The sequence below is a fragment of the Bubalus kerabau genome, chromosome 16 (assembly GCF_029407905.1).
Source record: "Bubalus kerabau isolate K-KA32 ecotype Philippines breed swamp buffalo chromosome 16, PCC_UOA_SB_1v2, whole genome shotgun sequence".
In the NCBI taxonomy this organism is placed as follows: Eukaryota; Metazoa; Chordata; class Mammalia; order Artiodactyla; family Bovidae; genus Bubalus; species Bubalus kerabau.
The window spans coordinates 61,901,149-61,924,655 of record NC_073639.1 but is presented as its reverse complement, the minus strand read 5'-3'; the positions used below and the strand labels follow the sequence as shown (position 1 = coordinate 61,924,655).

At 49.0% G+C, this 23,507-nt stretch overlaps 1 protein-coding gene across 1 annotated transcript in view; it reads right to left on the bottom strand.

Annotated features, from left to right (window-relative positions):
- The window catches only part of NOS1 (nitric oxide synthase 1), a 198,308-nt gene that overhangs the window by 83,619 nt on the left and 91,182 nt on the right, over positions 1–23,507 (bottom strand). The window contains exon 2 of the mRNA XM_055549992.1: positions 13,250–14,406. Coding sequence (XP_055405967.1) covers positions 13,250–13,974 — 725 coding nt within the window. The 5' untranslated portion in view covers positions 13,975–14,406. The remainder of the gene's footprint in view (positions 1–13,249; positions 14,407–23,507) is intronic.

Below are 23,507 nucleotides of genomic sequence, written 5' to 3'. Positions count from 1 at the left end.
CAGATCCTTCCTTTTTTTGTAAACAGACTGGGAAAACGAGTCAGGATGTGTAGGATAAGCCAGAGGCTAAAGAGCTAGGAATCCAGCATCTCTCACTGAATGAGGCCAGTTTACAAAGATTACAGGGTACAATTACCCAGATGACTCTTAAATGGCTCACACGGCCTGTCTTGTGTGGATCTGTACAAAGAGGTGCTTTTATCATCATCCTTTACTTTTTTTTTAAAAAGCCTTTAACACTTTTGTTTAAATAATATATTTGAAGTGTTTTGTCCACACAAACTTATGTAAGAGCCCTGTGATGAGCTGGGGAAGAATATTTTTATTTGAGACAACTGTCATGAAGTGAATGAAACTAGGCCTGTTATACAGAGTGAAGTCAGTTAGAAAGAGAAAAGCAAATGTTATGTGTTAACACATATCTCTGGAACCTAGAAAAATGGTACTGATGAACCTGTTAGCCTGGCAGGAATAGAGATGCAGATGTAGACGGTGGTCTTGAGGATATAGCAGGGGAAGGAGAGGGTGGGAAGGATAGAAGAGAGTTGCATGGACATATATACACCGCCATGCGTAAGAGAGACAGCTAATGGGAAGCTGCTGGATGACACAGGGAGCCCAGGCCCTCTGCTCTGTGATGACCTAGAGGAGTGGGATGGGGGTGGATGGGAGGGAGGCTCGAGGAGGAGGGGATGTGACTTGCTTTATTGTACAGCAGAAACCAACACAACATTGGAAAGCAATTAGCCTCCAACTTAAAACAAGAATATTTTTAACAGGGGACCACAGGGAACATCCTTCAGCATCTGACAAGGAGTTATTTTGCCTCTCTGCACCCAGGGACAAAATCAGGAGTAGATTTAGGTAGATTCTGAATTCCTAGTCCCCACCCCAAGTTTTAAGGAAAAGCTCTGAGGGAGATAAGGAGTTTATTGCCATGGATTTGCTCAGCCTGGGATGTGTCTCTTTGCTAGGTTTGTATGGGCAGTGAGATCCATGGGCTGTGGATTGGGTGGAGCTGGGTTCAACTCTCAGCTTTGCTGGTTGTAAGCTGTGTGACTTTGGATATTTTGGCTACTCAACCTTTCTAATTCTCAGTATACTCATCTCTAAAATAGTGTTGATAATAAAACCCAGTTCCCCGGGGTTACTGCAACAATTACAGGAGGTGAGGCTCACAGCACTTAGCCTGGGGCATCTGCTATTGCTTTGACTACTGACGTGTTTGTAGGCTGATCAGACAGAAACAGAGAAAGGAAAATGTGAGTTCTTTCTAAAACATTCAAGATTCCTCTAAGTCAGCATGGTCTAGGAGAACTTTCTGAGTCAATGGAAACATTCCACGTCTGCTTGCGTTTTTGGTATTTTAGCCATGGCCCACATGAAGCAACTGAATACTTCAAATGTGCTTAGGGACTTCCCTCATCGTCCAGTGGTTAAGACTGCGCTTCCACTGGGGGGGTCATGAGTTCAATCCCTTGGTGGGGAACAAAGATCCCCTATGTGGCTCGGCTGAAAAAAAGCACCTATTGTCACTGAGGAATTAACTGAATTTTTAATTTTATTTCCCTTTAATTAGCCATATATAGTTAGTGGCTATAGCATTGGGTGGTGCTGGCCAAAGCCTTAATGTCTCTAAAGACTGAAGGCATGTATGGCTCGTAACTGAGAAAGGGGCGCCTTCCCTGGGGGCTTATGGGGGCACAGGCAGGAATGTCTGCACTCAGACACTTCTTTTTAAATTGAAGGATAGTTGGCTTACAATGCTGCATTAGTTTCAGTGTATAGCAAAGTAATTCAGTTACACATACATATATAGCTATGGTTTAATCACTAAGTTGTATCTGACTCTTTTGGGACTCCATGGACTGTAGCCTGCCAAGGTGCTCTGTCCCTAGGATTTCCCTGGCAAGGATATTGCAGTGGGTTGCCATTTCTTTTTCATGGGTTCATATACATATATATGTGTATATATATTACATATACATTATATATATGTACATATACATATAAATGCACATATATTACATACAAGGCTTCCCAGGTGGATCAGTGGTAAAAAATCTGCCTGCCAATGCAGGAGCTCCAGGAGCCACGGGCTTGATCCCTGGGTTGAGAAGATCCCCTGGTGTAGGAAATGGCAACCCACTCCAGTATTCTTGCCTAGAGAATCCCATGGACAGAGGAGCCTGGCAGGCTGTAGTCTATGGGGTCACAAAAAGTCAGACATCACTGAGCTACTAAGCACAGCAGAGAGTGTATTTGATTTGCAATGTTGTTAGTTCCGGTGTCTAGCAAATCGATTCAGTGAGACACAGACACACACACACACACATACATGTTTTCAGATTCCTTTCCATTATAGGTTATTATAAGATATTAAGTATAGTTTCCTCTGTTATGCAGTACAACCTATTTTAAAAAACTATTTTCTATACAGAAGTGTGCAAATGTTAATCTCACACTCTTAATTTATCTCCCCCCTCCCACTAGATGTTCGTTTTCTATATATATGAGTCTATTTCACGACCCAGATAATCACGATGGTGTGATCACTGACCTAGAGCCAGACATCCTGGAATGTGAAGTCAAATGGGCCTTAGAAAGCATCACTATGAACAAAGCTAGTGGAGGTGATGGAATTCCAGTTGAGCTATTCCAAATCCTGAAAGATGATGCTGTGAAAGTGCTGCACTCAATACGCCAGCAAATTTGGAAAACTCAGCAGTGGCCACAGGACTGGAAAAGGTCAGTTTTCATTCCAATCCCAAAGAAAGGCAATGCCAAAGAATACTCAAACTACCGCACAATTGCACTCATCTCACACGCTAGTAAAGTAATGCTCAAAATTCTCCAAGCCAGGCTTCAGCAATATGTGAACCATGAACTTCCTGATGTTCAAGCTGGTTTTAGAAAAGGCAGAGGAACCAGAGATCAAATTGCCAACATCCGCTGGATCATGAAAAATGCAAGAGAGTTCCAGAAAAACATCTATTTCTGCTTTATTGACTATGCCAAAGCCTTTGACTGTGTGGATCACAATAAACTGTGGAAAATTCTGAAAGAGATGGGAATACCAGACCACCTGATCTGCCTCTTGAGAAATTTGTATGCAGGTCAGGAAGCAACAGTTAGAACTGGACATGGAACAACAGACTGGTTCCAAATAGGAAAAGGAGTATGTCAAGGCTGTATATTGTCACCCTGTTTGTTTAACTTATATGCAGAGTACATCATGAGAAACGCTGGGCTGAAAGAAACACAAGCTGGAATCAAGATTGCCGGGAGAAATATCAATAACCTCAGATATGCAGATGACACCACCCTTATGGCAGAAAGTGAAGAGGAACTCAAAAGCCTCTTGATGAAAGTGAAAGTGGAGAGTGAAAAAGTTGGCTTAAAGCTCAACATTCAGAAAACGAAGATCATGGCATCCGGTCCCATCACTTCATGGGAAATAGATGGGGAAACAGTGGAAACAGTGTCAGACTTTATTTTTCTGGGCTCCAAAATCACTACAGATAGTGACTGCAGCCATGAAATTAAAAGACGCTTACTCCTTGGAAGGAAAGTTATGACCAACCTAGATAGCATATTCAAAAGCAGAGACATTACTTTGCCAACAACAGTTCGCATAGTCAAGGCTATGGTTTTTCCTGTGGTCATGGATGGATGTGAGAGTTGGACTGTGAAGAAGGCTGAGCGCCAAAGAATTGATGCTTTTGAACTGTGGTGTTGGAGAAGATTCTTGAGAGTCCCTTGGACTGCAAGGAGATCCAACCAGTCCATTCTGAAGGAGATCAGCCCTGGGATTTCTTTGGAAGGAATGATGCTAAAGCTGAAACTCCAGTACTTTGGCCACCTCATGTGAAGAGTTGACTCATTGGAAAAGACTCTGATGCTGGGAGGGATTTGGGGCAGGAGGAGAAGGGGACGACAGAGGATGAGATGGCTGGATGGCATCACTAACTCAAAGGACATGAGTCTGAGTGAACTCCAGGAGTTGGTGATGGACAGGGAGGCCTGGCGTGCTGCGATTCATGGGGTCGCAAAGAGTCGGACACGACTGAGTGACTGATTTGATCTGATTTCTGTTTTGTAAATAAGTTCATTTGTATCATTTTTTTAGATTCCACATATAAGGGTATTATATGGTATTTGTCTTTGTCTGACTTACTTCACTCAGTACGATAATCTCTAGGTCCATCCATGTTGCTGCAAATGGCATTGTCTCATTCCTTTTTTATGGCTGAGTAATTGCTCATTTTTCACAGAGCCCAGGAATCTGGGAATTCTCTGCTTCCTTTCCAGACTCCCCACTTCCATCCCTCTTAGCCCCGACCTCCACTCTCCTCTCTTCCCAGGGAGCACACCGTGTCCATTCCTATGTCCATCCTTGCCCTCCCTGGAATGCCCTTTCATCTCCCCTCTGTCAAGAGTCAACTCCTACTCACCCTTACAAGGCCCACTTCACACACCACCTCTCCTGGGGGTTAAATAAGATCATGCTTGTAAAATGTCTAGTATATAGTCAGCTCTGACCAAACATGAACTGTATTTGATCCCTGGGTCAGAAAGATCCCCTGGAGAAGAGAATGGCTACCCATTCCAGTATTCTTGCCTGGAGAATCCCATGGAGAGAGGAACCTGGTGGGCTACAGTCTATGGGGTTGCAAAGAGATGGACACAACTGAGCGACTAACATTTAACTTGTGGCGATTGAAGTCCAGACAGATTAGGTAACTTGTTAAGATCACACCACCAGTGAGAAGCAGAGGCAATTTTGCAATTAAATGTCTCCTCCTTGCTGCCCTCCTCATTGAGAATCACTGAGAACAGGGCTTGGGGGGGGGGGGGGGAAGGCATTTGATTGGATTTCATACTCATGAAGAATCTCAAATTTAGATATTGAATGTTTCCCCCAAAATGAGGTGGTGGTAGTGAATGTGTTTATCCACTAAATGCAATTTTGCTAACTCCAGGTATCATTTCTTCATTTAAGTAAATACACTGGGAGCCCACGGATGGAGGTAGACGGGGCCTTGGCTTGACTTCTGAGAAGCCTGAATGGTGACTCTCCTTGGCCAGTACTTTTGAGTCTTGGTCCTGCCCAGCTGCCTGAGGGATCTTGGTTTAGATCAGAAATTCTCAGCCTGTAACTACTGATATTTAGGTTCAGATAATTCTTTGTGGTGGGGACTGCCCTGTGCATTGGAGAATGTTTAACAGCATCCTTGGTCTCTCCTCCCTAGACACCAGTCACATCTCCATCACCAGCTGTGACAACTGAAAACATCCCAGGAGATCAATCAACGTCCCCGTGGGGAGGGGAGGAATTAGACTCCTCCCTATTGAGAAGCAGGCGTAGCTTCAGTCAAGGACCACAAACCCATGCTTCCTGGCTCTCCTGTCCCTGTTCCACACCCACCCTGGGGTCTGTAAGGATTTATTTACTAGTTGTCCCTTGTTCCCAGATGGGCCTGAGGAACCTGCCTTTGCTCAGTGGCTCCTACATCTGCTCAGTGTCCTTATTCCCTTGCAAAGACATCTTCCAGTGAACCTGGCATTGTGGCAGACCAGTGAGGCCAGAGCCACCCTGCGGTCAAGCTTGGTGGTTCTCAAACATCAGGGTGCATCAGAATCAATTGAGGGGCTTGTTAAAATTCCCCCCAGCCCATCTCCAGAGAGTCTGAAATAGTGGGAAGCCTGGAATCTGCATTGTCAAAAGTGCCCACACCGGCCAAGGACACCTGTGAAGACCCGTTTCCCTGGGAGAGCTCTGAGCTAGACTCGCGCAGTGAGCAGCCAGGTGTCCTCCTGGCTACTAGTGCCGCCCTCCCCCAGCTCTCCTTCTCCCCCTGCCTTAGTGTGAGGCTCTCCCTTCTACCTGGCGAGCATCTTCTGTGCTGCTTGGCAAGAACTAAACTAAAGCCCTTTGCTTCCACTTCACTAGTTGGATCCTCATACTCAAGCCAAGAGTCAGTCTAGCATCTCTAAACCTTCTGAGGGTCTTTGCCAGATCCTTCCAACCGAGGCTCCCCGATCTCACGGGCATGGGGATGGGGGTCCTAGGCCAGACTCCACAGGCAGTTTGTACGTGTCGGTTGGCCCCATGCTGACCAGTAAACCTCCCCTGACCAAGGACCCAGGATGGGGAGCAGGTGGGCCAGGCCTGGGTGCAGGGCGCAGCCTGGAGGTGGGGGCCACCCACTCCGGCCCAACCAGGCGAGGAGGCCGCTGAGAAGCAGCTGGTCCTGGCAGGAAGCCCTGCTCGCATCTCTCCGCAGACAGCACGCTCTCTCCAGCTCCCCTCCTCGCCCTCCACACTCCAACGGTCTTTGGCTTCTGCTTCTATCTGGTTGCAGATTCTGATAGCTGAGTTGAAGCAGGAAGATTTGGGGGGCTGTGCAAGCGAGTGTGGGGTCTCTGTGCAGCTTTCCTTCTAGACCCCATCATGCTGGAGTTTGCAGGGGTGGTTCTTGATAAAGGTACGCTCTTCAGAGCAGGAATTCCACAGTGAGTGTTGTAGCGAGGGCCTCTGGGCTCCAAAACAACCATGACTCTCATTCCTAAGATCACAAAAGCTGGGCAGGATTCTCCAACTCATGTTTGTAGGCCCCAGGCTAGGGGGGATGGGGCTGAATTTGGGTCCCAGCTCCTAAGGCCGACTGTCTTACTGGGATGTGACTTCTTGCTAACAGCCCCTCTGATATGTCTTTTTTTTTTTTTTTTTGAGAGGCTGGGAATAGGTTTTAATGTAAAATATCTTGATTTATCTATTTTGCCACAAATTCACTTTTTAAGAAAAAGTTTTTTGGCCATGCCGCATGGCATGTGGGATCTTAGTGCCCTGAGCAGGGACTGAACCCACGTCCTTTGCATTGTAAGGTGGATTCTTAACCACTGAACCACCAGGGAAGTTCAAAGGTGTGTTGTTTTAAGGCACTAAGGTTGTGGTCATTTGTTAACAGCAGCCACAGGAACGATGGCAGATACAATGAGCGGGTGTTGGGATGGTTGATGGCCCTGCCCCCGTGTCTATGTCTGACCTCACTGCCTATTGCTCTCCTCCTACTTGCTACACTCAAGGCCTCCCTTTAGTTCCTTGAACATCCCAACCTCGTTCCTGCCTCAGGACTTTTGCTCCTGCTGTGCCCTCTGCCAGGAACACCCCTGCCTAGATTTCGCAAGGTTCTCACCTTCTGGCCTTGGTACAAATGCCTGCAGAGAGGTTTTCCCCAACCTTCCGATCCAACGTGCTACCCAACCCCAAGCCACTTCTCTTGAAGTCACTGTATTATCCCCTTCACAGCACACATTGCTATCTAAAACGACTGCATGTGTCTATTTATTATTCCTTGCGTGTTGTCTATGAGATGACTCTGTAGTGGATCATCAGTGGATCCCCAGCTCTGAGGACAGTATCTGAGGCAGAATAGATGCTCCATAAATATCCAGTGACTGAGAGATGCTGAGAAGCCATCAGTTACATGCAATTTGAGGTGGGTGAGCTTATTTCCCCTCCAGAATGAGGGGCTGGGTCCCAGGTGGCAGGGACATACATGGGAGGAGGTCACAGAGCAAGTGCATTAACTGATACAAACAGGACCCCTGGCCCCTGCCTGGGAAAGAATGCATGGTGGCGGAGAGGGCAGTGCTGGAAGTCACTCACACTCAAATAGTCAGGGTGAGAATGAAAAGTTGCGCCCAGATTCTGCATGATGGCAAAGTTATCAGAGTTAATTCCTGAGTTGAAAAATGCCAAAAAAAAAAAAAAGAGAGAGAGAGAGAGAGAAAGAATAAAAAAAAACAGTAGAAAAGAAAAAATGGAAATCACCACCGGAGTGATGCACAGCCATGAGAAAGGTCAAGTGCAGCCTAGGAGGAGGGTCTCTAAGGCATCAGTGCTGACATTGGTTGATCCGAGGTCATCTCTCTAGGGAGGCTGTCTTTAGTAGACGGCAACCTCAGGGCCTTGGTTTCCCCTCCAGTCTGAGAAAATACTCTGATAGCCTCAGAAAGTTGATGGCTAGTGGTTAAGGGCACTGTGGCCAACAGTGCAATCTACAAGCTTAGTAGAGGTCAAGAACGTGGGCTTAGGGTCAAGTTCTGGCTTTGCTGCAGGCTGGCTGTGTGACCTGGCACAAGTGACTACACCTCTCTGAGCCTTGGTTTCCTATCAGGAAAATGGGGTGCTATGTGGAGGAAGTGAATTACTTGATGTGAAGACCATAGCCTGGGGCCAGGCCCACCTAGAGTGCTCAGCAGAGGCTGGCTAACATGGTGGGGATGAAACTCTGGCTTGTCACAGGAGGAGGCCCCTCCCCTCAAAAAGCTGATTCTCTAGGGTTAAAATCGACTTCTGTTCCTCCAGCCACATTTGCTTGTCTGGTTTCTTTTTAAACTCTAGACACTCACTTTGAGACTGCTAGGTATAACCTGGATAGAACCCTGTGGCCAGTGCTGTGTGACCCTGGGCAAGTTGCTTCACCTCTCTGAGCTTCAGTTCCTTCTTCTATAGGCGGGGGCTAGAACCACAGGTCCTACTTCAGGAGCTGCATTCGTACAGGTTCTAAAGAGGTGAGTGTTGGGAAGGTACTCCTATAAGTAACCAAGGGAGGGCCCTGCAAGCAGACGAGGAGTTATCAGAGCGCAGGGTGAGGTGGCTGGCCGGCTGGTCCAGATGGATGCTGGACCGTGGACCTTGGCCTCTTTAGAACCCTCCTTCAGGGCAGCAAGCTGAGCAACCTGGATATCCTCTGACATGCAGCATTTTAAAGTGACCGCTCCCAAGTACAGAAGGCCCCGAATTCGCCGCCTCCCTTCCTGATCACCCTTCATCTGCTGTCACTGCCTGCTCAGGGCCCCCTCCCTCCTCCTGGGATGAAGGGACGAGACTGTGTCTCAAGACAACATCACTTATCTCCCCAAACACGGGCTGACACCCCAAATGACAGGACAGGGGTGCCCCCTGAGAGAAAGGGACTAGCTGGAGCAGGGGAATAAGTCCAGGTCCATGGGGAAAGAAGGATGGAAGGAGGAAAATAAGGCCAAGAGAGCAGAGGAGTCAAGGTCGCTGCTGAGAACCAGTGATAGCCCAGCCTTTGCTCAGACCCAGAAGCCACGGATGCCGAGTGGGACCCAGATGTGGGGCTCTGGGCCCGGATGTGGGGCTCTGGGCCCAGCGGGCTGCTGGCTTCATTGTCACCCAGCATCTAGGATGCTGGTCTGACCCCACCCCCAAAAGCAGCCTGGATGGAGAGGGGCCTGGGGGGATGAGTTGTTTCCAGGCAGCCGTGTGTGCTGTGGGGCTTGAACATTCCCAGGCCGGCAGCCCCGAGACGGGCTCTGAACAACATGCTGCCTCTGGGGTTGCGTTTCCTGACTTGGGACACTGATTCGTAACGAGACACTTATTTTAGCTGTGAGCAAACAGCTTTGCAATCTGAGGGGGGTCGCTTTTGTAGTTGTTACGACGATGGCCGATGCTTCTGACATCACAGTGGGAGGGAGGTGATGTCAGGGGTGAGGGACACCCTGGCAACATAAATGGCAGTGCCACTCGAGGAGGAAGGGTCCTGCCTGCCTCGCAGACTTTGGACATCTGCTTAGAGTGAACACAAAAACACGAAACATGCTTCAATTTCTCAGCCGAAGTCTCAATATGGGTTTATGTATAAATTCGGCTTTAAATTCTACTGAACTTGCAACTATTGGGAAATCAAAGACAGGACATCGTTTTACCAGGAATCATTCACCATTTGGGAAAATCGCATCACCAAGGCGACGCTGTGCGGCAGGTGGTGTCTGAGTTGCCAACACAACACACCTGTGTCAATCTGCATCGTGTTTGCAGCGATTCTATCTTTAGGTGCCAACATGTGACACTCTGGTGGAGCCGTGCCTGTGCACAGATATGTTAAATTATAGGCTCTTTTAGTATAAATGACTTTTATGCTCTATAGCCTTTATTCTGTCGTTAGGGCATCACACTGATTTAAAAAATGTAAAGTGTGGCTAGGCTACATGCTCCATGAAGGAGCTTCTGGTTAGTGAAGGGGGCATTTCAAAATATTTGTTAAAAAAACAGAGTGCAGGGGGAGAGCTGTGCATCCAGCCATGGAGCCGGGGGGAACACATGCTATTACGGTATTACTCATCCTTAGAACCATTCATCTCAGTGGGTTTCGTGGAGCCATATACTTGCCCTGGGTCACTTTCTCCCAAAACATTTCTCCACCAAAGCAGTTTTTTCGGCTGCTTGTGGTCAATCACACTGCAGGTGATGTGGGGTCCCTGGTGGGAGGACCCTGATGGATGAGGGTGGCTGAGAACTCAGATGTCACCTCCTGAGGTGGGAAATGGGTCTGTGGGAGCAGCGCCCCAGGGCAGACAGATCTATCTTGCCCTCATTCTTGGGGACACAAAGGCTGCTTACCCGAGACAGTGTTTGGAGAGGCCCCTTGGGGCCTGGCTACCAAGTGGGCTCCCATTAAAGTTCATGGGACTCAAGGACCTCATCCCAGCCTGGGGTCCTGTCTGCAGCCTTTATGTCCTGGACTGCAGGCTAGGAGAGGGTATTTGCTATTATTTGCTCCTTGGATAGGGTGTGCAGCTCCCAACTATAGAAGGGACTTCTCTACATCATAACCGGAGAATCAGACTCCTGGGCCGGGGTGGGGCTGAAACAGAGCCCTCGGGGTTCTGAGGCTCACACTCCACGCCTAGCTGAGAATCAGAACCAAGTATACGGGACATTAGACCCAGGGGTTCCACTGGTATGCAAGGTGAGATGGTCCTATTCATGGACTCACTCCTGCTTCTGCAAGAGGCGGTGCTGAGGATGGGCGGGGCACGTAAAGGATTGGGGTGGGGAGAAGCCATGCCCAGGAGCCTCGGAGGATGGGCACTTCTGATGCCGTCTAGAAAAGAAGGCCAGTGATTGATTCTGGAGTCTCTACCTGCCTTAGAATTCAAGCCCACGGGGTGAGACTTGGGAGTGCCTATTGGCTGCCCAGAAACTACCTCACGGCTACACCCTCCATCTCCACCCAGTATGTCACAGTGGGGACCCCTGAGAAGTGGGTTCTAGCCCCCGGGAGGCTCCTGTGCTGGTTGTGGGAGAATGAGGTGCCAGGTCACTGCCACCGGGAGAACCCTGAGGACGTGATCCTGGCCTCCAGCTCTGGAAATGGACATTAGGCCACTGGGGGCCCCCAATCATCTGTCCCATCAAGAGGGTCACACCACGCCCTGTGTATGTGGCCTAAGACTCTCTGTCTCTCATGGAGATGGGACCCAGGGTGTGGCAGATTCCAGGGTGTCTGTGGGGAGCTCGCAGGAGAGAGGAGGAGTGGGTGGGAGGGAGGAGCTGGGTGGGCAGGAGGTGCCCTCTGTCGCCCTCTGCCCAGGCCTTCCGACAGAGCCTCCACTTTCCTCCTTGGGGGTCTTGCCAGCATTGGCTCAGTTTTTGGCCAGGCATGAGATGCTGGAAAAGCCCCAGGATGCAATGGTGGCCAGGGTGGGCTTCCACAGACTGGGGGGTGCACAGTGGGCGGTCTGGGGGCTGCCCTGCCAGGACTGGGTCCCATGCAGGCACAAGTGCACTTCAGGACCTTGGCACCTGCCACTGCCTCTGCCTGGATGCCCCTCCCCCTTGCAGCTGTGAGCCTCCCCCGACCCTTCCTCTGGGTCCTCCCATGTTGCCTTCCTAGTGTGGCCTGCCAGCTTCCCATCCGCAATGTTACCCTCCCCAACACTTCCTGGCCCTTCCCCGCTCTATTTATCTCCTCAGTGCGTATGACTAATGGTTTACAGCGTTAACCTCTCGCTTCTTTGGCTTTCCCACTGCACTGCAAGCTCCCCAAGTCAGGGGGTTTGTCTATTTCAGTCACTCCCCCAAAGCCAGAGGACTTGTCCATTCATTGCTCCATCCCAGGGCCCAGAAGAGTACCTGCACAGAGTAGGTCCTCTGTGAACACTTCCTATATGAATACACGCAGGGGCCTGGGAGCTAGTCAATTCAGGACCCCACAGGATTTCCCAGTGACCTCTAAATGCCCTTGGGACTCTCAGGGGTCCTTGAGAAGAGGACTGGGAAAGCTCGGCCTGGATTTCTGGGGACCTCAGGCCTGAGCCTCCGTCTGTGTCTCCCAGGATCTGCCTAGTAACACTGTGGGCTGTAGTGTCCGTGCTGGACCTTAGAGGGGAGTGGAAGAAGGCAGAGAGAAAACCTGCCCCTCTCCATGTGTGTGTTCTTTCAGTCACTCAGTTGTGACCAACTCTTTGCGATCTTTTGGACTACAGCCTGCCAGGCTCCTCTATCCATGGGATTTTTCAGGCAGGGATACTGGAGTGGGTTGCCATTTTCCTACTCCAGGGGATCTTTCCAACCCAAGATTGAACTCGTATCTCCTGGGTCTCCTATTTCCCCACCACCTGGCCCATCTGCTCCTCACCAACTTTGCAGCCCCTAGAGGGTCAGAAAATGCCAATCCGGCAAATACAGAGGGGCTGGTACCCAGTTCTAATTTTTTAAAAAATTTTTGGCCACACCACTCGGCATGTGGGATCTTAGTTCCCTGACCAGGCATTGAAGCTGTGGTCCCTTCAGGGGAAGCATGGGGCCCTAACCACTGGACCCCAGGGAAGTCTTTGGTGCCCTGTTCTTCAACTGCTGGCCTCAGCTTCTGTGTAATTGGAGCAATGCCAGAGTTTTGGGGAATGGGGACTAATTCTCTACTTTGTCTCCAGTTTCTCTCGTTAGAAGTTTTCTTGCCCTGGATGGGCTGCCCCCAGGAGAAAGCCAGTTTGGGCTGAGGCTCGCCCAGCACTCAGCTCTTTCTCTCTTTCCCCAGATTCTCAGCATCATCCACACCCAGGTCGGCCACGCCCAGGCGCCTCTCCTCATGCAGTGACCTCAGGGAAGGCCCCACCATCTGAGCCTTAGTCTTCTCACTCTTGAAATGTAGATTGCAAAAATACCCACCTTGTGGGGGTGCTGGAAGATGGGGCCTCAGCTACAATGATTATGAGCTCTGGGTTTCATGGCAAGAGATACGCACTAGACATTATGTCCATTCCATTCCACAATGGCAATTTCCAGGGCAAGAGGCAAGGGGGGTTGAGCGGGTGTACGTGTGCTCGGATGCCTGAGACACTCAGCTTGGCTCCTGGGCTGTGAGACTGAGCTGCCACACACGCTCGCGTACAACACATGTGCACACACACAGGCACCCCTGCAGCTTACCTGTCCACCTGGATTTCCACGTCCTTGGTCTCTGTCTTGGCAGGTCCCCCTCCATTGATCGCTTTGCCCCCACTGGTAAGAAGGTTCAGGACAGGCTCTATCTCTTTGAGCAGTTTATTGTTCTCCCCGCTGCCCTGGAGGGCGACCCCAGTACTTTTCTTGGCTGGGTCCTGGCCTGGGGGCCTGGCAGCCAGGCCGTTGGCATGGGCGAGGGAGCCGGCTTCCTGCCCCGGGTCTGGCGCATGCTGGGGCCCATTGCCGGGCCCTGTGGCCCCGTCCACCACCAGCGTCTGCTCTCTGCTGGCTGACGCTTGGTGGGACAGGTCAACGGCTGCTGTGGGGGGACCCAGGGGCCGGGTCACCCGGATGGTCTTGGGGGTCCCGTCCCCGGTGAAGGTGGTCTCCAGGTGCGTGGTGAAGCCCTCGGGGCCCCTGAGGATGAGCACCACGTGGGTCTCGGAGGCAATCCCCCTGAGCACCTCCAGGGCGCTGTCGTAGCTCAGGTCCACCAAGGGCTGGCCATTGACCGCGAGAATGATGTCCCCAGCCTGGATGAGTCCGCTCTGCTCCGCGGCGCCCCCTCGGATCAGGTCAGAGATGATCACGGGTGGCTTGCTCACCCTCTCCTTCACCAGGAACCCCAGGCCCCCAACTTTGCGCTTGAAGAGGCGGACAGAAATGACATTGGGTTGGATCTGCTGAACGCTGAACATATGGCTCTCCATGGTGTCTAGTGTCCAAGGGTCCACAGACCTCAAAACGGGTCTGGCCAAGGTCAGGTCCCCAGGAGCGGCTGGGCTTCAGGCCGCGCCGGGAGGAGGAGCCGGGGGCTGGTGCTGCGGGGCTGCAGCCGGGATGGGGAGCTGCTCTCGTGCTGGTCTTCTGTGCCTCTGACGTCAACTCAGCGTCACTCGCTCATTGCTGTTGGGCCGTCGGTGGCATGATTTCCTGCGTCTGCCTCCTTCCTCGGTCTCTAAGGAAGTGATGGTTGATCAGGCAGACGTCAGGGAGAGCAGTGGGATGAGTCCCTATGCCACAGGTCAGGCGGATCCCGGAGGAGACGTGTCTGGTGGCTGTGCCTAGGGGTGACGCATGCTAGCATGGACTATCCACTGGGCATCGTCAGCCCGCCAGAGGCAGATCCAATCCGGGTCTTCCTGAGGTCAAGAGAAGGAACAAGGGAGGGGAGGAAAAGGATTAAAAAAATAAAAAGAGAGAGGGATGTGGGATGCCCAAGACCACTTTTAAAACTAACATGGGAAACACAGCCAACTGAGAACTCTAGCCATAAGATGCTCTGGAGTTCTGAAGACAACCTAGACACAAAATTCTTCTTCCTCCAGGGGGGCACACTCGCAGGTGGCTGCATATTGCCTGGTTTCATTTCCATGATCAAAGCCCTGTGAGACCGGGGGGCTCCTTGGGAAAACCACTGAGGAGTCAGTACCAGAAATCAAATGGCAAGAACCCTAGGACCTCCCATCTTTTTTTCTCCAGAAGAAGTCAGCATTCCTACCCTGTCATGCAGCCTTTACCTCTCTGCTTTTTGCAACATTTTTCCATCCTCAGTTCAGGAGCTTGGCCGACAAGGATCACGGGGTGTGGGGCTCTCCATTCCCACCACTCCCAAAGCCCCCATCACAAACCCATCAATAGGAAATGATGTCACCTTCTACAGAACCACGGATGAGTGAGGTCAGCTGGACTTTAGGACCGTCATTTTTGTAACGATTCACTTATTTCAGATTCAAAAGGACAGACTTGGCCACACTCCATCCTGTGATAAGCCAAAATTGGTATAATAAATACCAAAGACACAGGTCCTCGTCAAACGCTGGAGGGCATTTGTGTATCACAGACTGTCTGAAATCCTAACAGAGAAACATTAGGAGGTGTGGACTCTGTCCCCCTAGGGTTAGATAAACACAGAACTGGTGCACAACGAATATTTGTGGAACAAGAAAAAGCCCAAAAGACGGTGGACACTCATTGAATGCATATGTTCTTACTGTGTATTTTTTTCCTCCTTTGATCTTCACAGTTAACTCTTCAACAGACGAGAAGACTGCAACTTGGGAAGGTCCAGTGACTTGTCCAAGGTCAGGTGGATAAGGATGGTGGGGGGAGGATTTGAACTCAGATCTGCTCCATTCTTGAGTCTGAGATTTTAAATACTCTAGTTTTTTAACAATTTATAATCCACTGACTTTTGCGACTCCCACCAGCTTTGCCAGACTCAGAGAAGCGGTTGGAGTATCAAAGGACCACATGGAGGCCACCTGAAGATGCTGTAGCCCAGGTGAGGTGTGTGCACCCATGGCATGGGCCCAATGAGCAGCATGGAAGCACATCTTATGTCTGGGTTGGGGCAGGTGACCTGTGGGTTACGGGTGGAGTGGGGCGGGGTGGGAGGTAGCAGAAAATCCCTTCATCTCTTTTCCTACCCCCAGCTCCAGCCTCAGTTTCCTCTCTGCCCTGGCACCCCTTGCCATCAGCATCCTCAAAACTCTTTCACCCAAGGAGGGAGCCCTTATCCACTGCTACTGACAAAGCAACACTCCCTTGTTTCCCTTTTAGCGGGTTTCCGGGGTCACCCCAGGGCTGAGGCAGCTGATAAACTCCTGCCGCCTCTGAAAGCAGGGAGTGGGTGAGGATGACTCTCCCTGCACCCCGAGAAAGAGGCACTACCTCCCAGATCCCCTCAAGGGAGGGCGGTGGTTAGCAAGTTCAGCCTCTCCCTTTTGCAGCTTGCGTTATGTAACTCTGCCAGCCCCTCTGTGTGGGTGAGGGAGTCATGAATACCCAGACCCAGCCTGGGCTGCTTTCTCCATCTGGCGTCGCTGTGTGTGTGTGTGTGTGTGTGTGTGTGTGTGTGTGTGTGTGTGTCTCTGTGTATTCATGCATCACCCTCCTGCTGTGTCATTTCTCTGCTGTGTGTGTGAGCCTGTGTGGCCCGTGTGTTGACAGGCTGAGTGTCTTTCGGCATCTTGCTGCCAGCCTTCTGGCTTGCAGAGAAAACCAGCCCGAACTGCTATGTCTTTCCTCACTGGGGTGGATTGGTCCACCTCCCTACCCACCCCCACCCTGGGCTCTGGTTTCCTTAACTCTCCCGGAGCTCTCATGGTACCCATTTCTTCTGGGTACCAAACCCAGGATGCTCACTGTTTAGTTGAAGGCAGAGACAGCTGGGACCTCCAGATCTCTTGAGTGTTCTAGTTTGGCACTGGGCTCCATTCTTTAATTCAAGAAGGTACTTGAAGGTGAGCTCTTCGGGAGGTGGGGGCCCCCAGCTTGCTTCTACCCCATACTGGCTTCAGCCAGAACTTACCAAAGGGACTTTTCTGGTAAAGAAAAGGGACTCAGTGGTAAAGAATCCACCTGCCAATGCAGATGACATGGATTCAATCCCTGATCTGGGAAGACCCCATGTGCTGTAGAACAACTAAGCCCGTGCACCACAACTCCTGAGTCTGTCTAGAGCCTGGGAACTGCAGCTACTGAGCCCACGTGCCACTGTTATGGAAGCCTGCTTGCCCTAGAACCCCCGTGCTCTGCAGCAAGAGAACCACCGCAGTGAGAAGCCCACGCATCGCAACTAGAGAGTGGCCCCCACTCCTCGCAACTAGAGAAAAGCCCTCACAGCAACCAAGACCCAACACAGCCAAAAATAAACAAATAAAATTATTAAGAGAAATAACTAGTTGAGGCATTGCATTAAAAAAAACACTGCATTAAAAAATAAATGCTGGAGAGGGTGTGGAGAAAAGGGAACGCTCTTGCACTGTTGGTGGGAATGTAAATTGATAAAGCCACTATGGAAAACAGTATGGAGAGTCCTTAAAAAACTAGGAATAAAACCACCATATGACCCAGCAATCCCACTCCTAAGCACATACCCTGAGGGAACCAAAATTGAAAGAGACAAATGTATCCCATTGTTCCCTGCAGCACTATTTACAATAGTTGGGACATGGAAGCAACCTAGATGTCCACTGACAGAAGAATGGATAAAGAAGTTGTGGCGCATATACACAATGGCTTCCCAGGTGGCTCAGTGGTAAAGAATCCGCCCGCCAATGCAGGAGATGCAGGAGACGTGGGTTTGATCCTTGGGTCGGGAAGATCCCCTGGAGGAGGAAATGGCAACCCACTCCAGTATTCTTGCCTGCAAAATTCCATGGACAGAGGAGCCTGGTGAGCTATAGTCCATGGGGTCACAAACAAGTTGGACACAATTGAGTGACATGGAATATTGCTGCTGCTGCTGCTGCTGCTAAGTCACTTCAGTCGTGTCCGACTCTGTGTGACCCCATAGACGGCAGCCCACCAGGTTCCCCTGTCCCTGGGATTCTCCAGGCAAGAACACTGGAGTGGGTTGCCATTTCCTTCTCCAATGCATGAAAATGAAAAGCAAAAGTGAATATTACTCAGCCATAAAAAGGAACTCATTTGAGTGAGTTCTAATGAGGTGGATGAACCTAGAACCTATTATACAGAGTGAAGTGAGTCAGAAAGAGAAAGATATATACCATATTCTAACGCATATATATGGAATCTAGAAAAATGGTACTGAAGAATTTATTTACAGGACAACAATGGAGAAACAGACATAGAGAATAGACTTATGGACATGGGGAGAGGGGAGGAGAGGGTGGGGTGCATGGAGAGAGTAACATGGAAACTCACATTACCATATGTAAAATAGATAGCCAATGGGAATTTGCTATATGGCTCAGGAAACTCAAACAGGGGCCCTGTATCAACCTAGAGGAGTGGGGTGGGGAGGGAGATGGGAGGGAGGTTCAAAAGAGAGGGGATATATGCATATCTATGACTGATTCATGTTGAGGTTTGACAGAAAACAATAAAATTCTGTACAGCAATTATCCTTCAATAAAAAATAATAAGAAAAACACAATTTACCAAAGGACAGAGCTGGGACTTGGCTTAAGAAAAAAGAAACAAGGCAAACCCGCAGATCTCCCTGGTCACTCCTAGCTTCTCCTCCCTCTTTCTCAGCTGCTTTCTAAATTGGCGGCAGGGAGGGGGGGCGGGGGTGGGGCTGCTGGCTGGATGGGAATTGGGAAATTGAAGTGCTGTTTTTTAAACCTTGGCCCTAGAAAGACAATTTGATCTTTAGAAGGAATGGAAAGAGGCAGGGCTTCAAAGAGGCAACGATACTCAGTGTCTACTGAGGGACAGGTGGGGGTAAACAACTCTAGGTCTAAGCAAGTGGATTCTGAACCTTCATCAGGGTCAATCCTAATCTTAATGACAACCCCCCACCCCTTAATAATATCCCTCTTTTCCCTCCCCAAACACATCTTCACCCTCATCCTGACCAGGATCAGGTTTGACATCTGCAAAGAATATACTAAGATGCTAGATGGAGACGCGTCTGTCCTGCTTTGTGAATGTCCAGTATCCACAGTGTCTCCTCAAACCTGGGGCTCCAGGATGGCTGGCCACCCTTTTGCCACAGGGAAGATTTTTAAGGCCCTTTCTGGCTCTATCTGTGTGTTTCTGGGTGAGTTCTTTATTTTCTCGGAACCTCAGTTTCTGTATGTGTAAAATGGGCTCCTTAAGTAATTCTTCACATCCTGGGTAACTGGGAGGACTGAATAAAAGAGTTAAGTGCATGGGTTTCAGTAATGTCACAGAATGAATGCTCAGAAGAAATGGCTTCTTACCATTGTCGTGTAACATGTAATGGTTCCGGCTTCCTGGCCCTTGACTCAGGGCACTTGCTACTCTGTGGCAGCCTCTCCAAAGGCACGTCATGTGCCAGGAGGGGGCCGATGCTTGAAAGCATAGAGAAATCTCACGCAACTCATGGTATGAGGCACTGAATACAGGGAGACGGGTGCTGGGTATCCTGCCAACCCAGCCTCCAGCTCTTGGAGCTGTGATTTTAAACACGGCACATGTGCGTGCACACCACGGCATATACCATGGAAACAATACTTGGACCCAGGCCTCATTGGAGTAGTTCAGTGGTTTCGGGAGTACCTTGCTGTGGAGGAAATTCACGCCTGACTTTCGAGGACGACTGCCAGGGAGAAGGAGGGAGCCAAAATAGGCCAGCGTCTGCTACTACCATCTCACTGTGTGACCTTGGGCACGCCACCCCCGCCCCATCCTGGGCCCACGTCTGCATCCAGGATGGTGATGGGAGCAGTTCCCAGGGATGGAGAGTTTAGCCTGCCAGTGCAGGAGACATAAGAGACATGGGTTCACTTCCTGGGTCAGGAAGATCCCCTGGAGGAGGGCATGGCAACCCACTCCAGTATTCTTGCCTGGAGAATCCCACGGACAGAGGAGCCTGGTGGGCTACAGTTCATAGGGACGCAAAGAGTCGGACACGACTGAAGCGACTGAGCACGCATGCAAGCACAGCACTGAGTCCTCCACACGGGTGTCTTATTTCATCCTGACAGTGACCATGTAAAGCACATGTCGTTTTTATCCCCATTTAACAGAAAGACAGGCTTCCCAGCTGGCTCAGCAGGAAAAAAATCTGCCAGTGAAGCAGGAGATGCAGGTTCAATCCCTGGGTTAGGAAGATTCCCCTGGAGAAGGAAATGGCAAGCCATTCCAGTATTCTTGCCTTGGACATCCCGTAGACAGAGGAGTCTTGTAGGCTACAGTCTTTGGGGTCACAAGAGTCAGACATGACTGAGCGACTAAACAACAATTACAGAAAGACAAGGTGATTGGGGTTCAGAGAAGCAAACTGGAAGACTGCCCTGGCTCTAAGCGAGCGGGTGCTGGGTACACACCTAACCCTAAAGACGATCCCCTAAGACAACGCCTCCCCCCAACACACTCTCAATGGCTGCCATACTTTTCATTCTCACCCTGACTCATCACATTCAATGGTCTCCATTTTACAGAGGTTGAGATTAAGCTGCCTATTTGTTTCATTTTTAGCACTGGAAGTCCACGGACAAGAGGATGATGAAGAGCCATTAAAATCCAAAAGATTGTCCAACTCCCACACTCAAAAATAAGGAAACAGAGGCCTGGAGAAGGGAGGAGGGTACTCATTCAACATGGATCAGCCACAGTTGGGGTGTCAAGAGCTGTCTGTCCAATAGGGCAGCCACCAGCCACATGCGGCCATTGAACCCCTAAATTGTGACTGGTTCCTGGAGATGTGACCTAAGGGTGAAATCTACATGGTGTCTCAAAGACTAGGAGGAAAAAAAAGAATGTCAAATAGCTCAATAATTTCGCAATATTGACCACATGTTGAAAGGATAATGCTTTGGGTATACTGGATTAAGCATAGTTATTATGAAAAAATAATTTCAACTGTTGTTTTTGATGCTTTTATATGCAACTACTGTACAGTTAAAAAATCAGATATGTGCTCACATTGTACTGCCGTTGGGTAGTGGAGGTCTAGAGTCTGACCCTCATGGTGCCTGGACCAGAGGGCCTCCCTGCACCCCACTGCCCCTTAGGTCCCCTCAAGCATCTACTGATAACCTAGGCAGGAAGAAGATAATTCTGCTTTCTAAAGAAGTCAGAAAATGACATAGAGGGTAAAAGGAAACATCTCGCCATTTTTTAAGGTTGACCACTGGATAGCAGGAGTGGGGGGAGAAAGAAAACCCACCTCAAACCATGTAAAGAGAGACAGTAGGGTGTCACCTGGGCTGGTTGTCCAGAACCCAACAGCTTGCTGCCTGAATGTCATTTTAAATCTAACCCACCTGTGCAACAAATGTTTCATTTAAAAAGTGAGGCAGATCTCTTTTTACAGGTGGGATATGAGCTCCAAGATATACCGCTAGGTGAAAAAAGAATGGTGCAGAAGCATATATTCTGTACATGTAAGTGGAGAGAATGTTCTGGAAGGAATGGGTGTCACTGGCTACATCTTAGATGGAATTCTGGTCATCACTAGCAGGAGGGAGACAGACTTTGCACTGACTACCTTGACAGATTTTATTTTCTCAGGCTCCAAAATCACTGCTGATGGTCACACAGCCATGAAATGATGCTTGTTCCTTGGAAGAAATGCTATGACAAACCTAGACAGTATATTAAAAACCAAAGACACTTTGCTGACAAAGGTCCATATAGTCAAAGCTATGGTTTTTCTAGCAGTCATGTACAGATGTGAGAGGTGGACCATAAAGAAGAATGAGGGCCAAAGAATTGATGCTTTTGAATTGTGGTGCTGGAGAAGACTCTTGAGAGTCCCTTGGACAGCAAGGAGATCAAACCAGTCAATCCTAAAGAAAATCAACTCTGAATATTCATTAGAAGGACTAATGCTGAAGCTCCAATATTTTGGCCACGTGATGCGAAGAGCTGACTCACTGGAAAAGACCCTGATGCTGGGAAAGATTGAGGGCAGGAGCAGAAGGGGACGACAGAGGGTGAGATGGTTGGAGAGCATCACCGACTCAATGGACATGAAGTTTAGCAAACTCCGGGAAATAGTGAAAGACAGGGAAGCCTGGTGTGCTACAGTCCATGGGGTCACAAAGACAACTTAGCAACTGAAAAACAACAACAAATTATTACTTTAAAATCATCTAAATGTGTATACCATTAAATATTAAAGAAAACGACACTCAGCCCGTAAACTGGCTGTTTTCACTTCAAGCACCCACAAAAATTTCTAAAGGAGTCACAACTCTGGTTCCCATGTCCCTCCAATCTCATTTAAAAACAAATCCCAAGCCCACCATGTCTTGAAAAGCAAAACAGGATAATGCCACCCCCAACACAAACAAAAGACCAAAACTATAACCCAACTGTGCTCTTAAAAAAAAAAACAAAACACAACACCAAACCACAAAATACAGCAACCAACCAACTTCCTTACATCTCCTGAACTGCTAATTTGCAGTCTTTCCCCAGAGAGAACACCCCCCAGGGATCAAAATGACGTGCTTTCTCCCATGCTGGCAAGTCATAGCTACAAATCCTCCAACCTCTGCAAGCTGCTGGCGGCGGGTAGGGGTAGGTTGGCGTTCTGTGTCTTGGGGATCCCAGAGACACAAACACCCTGGTGCCAAGGGGGGTCTCCCCAGTCACATAATCCCCCAGTTTCAAGGCTACAGTTTGTTCCTGATTGTCTCAGATTTAATGCTCACAGATCATCGGGGCAGGAAGGAGCACTGTTTAGAGTCAGGAGCATGAGGATGAAGACTGTTTAGAGTTTGACAGAACACTCTGATGCGAGGCTTTGAGAAATTTACACTCTCATCTATCGTGCCTTGTATAGCCTCTTTGTACAGCAGATTGACAGTATCTACACCAAAATTGAAAACACATGGATATTTGGCCTGGCAATTCAATTCTTAGGATAAACTGGAAGGAACATCCTTACACACACAGACCACACACACACACACACACACACACACACAGGGTTGTTCAGAATATCAAGATACTAGAAAATCTGAGTATCCATTAATAGGGAACTTCTACATAAACTATGGCACATCCATGCAATGGAATACAGCGCAGGCATTAAATACGGGGAGATTAGATCTATAAGGACCAATAAGGGGGCACTTCCCTGGCCATCCAGTGGTTAAGCCTCCCAGCTTCCAATTCAGGGGGTGTTGGTTCAGTCCCTGGTTGGGGAACTAGGATCCCACATGTTGTGTGGCACAGCCAATAATAATAATAAATAATAAAGGGCCAATGGGGAATGATCCTTAAGACATAGTTAAATTAAAAAGCAAGGTAGAGAACACCAATACATAAATATATTTGTAGACCCATTGCATGTATTCGTCTATACTTCCATGTAAGCTTGGAGATGTACTCAGTATCTCTGGAAAAACACTCAAGATGTTGGTCACAGGTGGCTGCTGGGAAAGGAGACTGGGAGGCAAAAGGTTAGGTGGGAGGAGGAAGTTCACTTTTATTATATATTCTTTCATATTGTTTATTTTTTTACTATGCTTTTGTATCAGCTTTAATAAAAGGACAAATCTAAACGCCAATGAACAAAAAGATTGTTAGTGAACTTAGAAAAATAACTATATTGTTATGAAAATAAGAATACTCAGTCTCTGAATTCTGGGGTGGGGGGATCAGGTAGGGAAAAAATAAAAATGTTTCATCATTTTCCCAAAGATACGTTTTATCAAATTGCTGTAAATCAGAGATAGCTTAAGAGAAAATAGAAAAAGGTTTCCTTAAATCTGGAAAAACAAAACATTTAGAAAATCAGCAATACTTTAGAAAATATACTTTTTTAAAAAACTTAAATTGAAGTCAGATTATT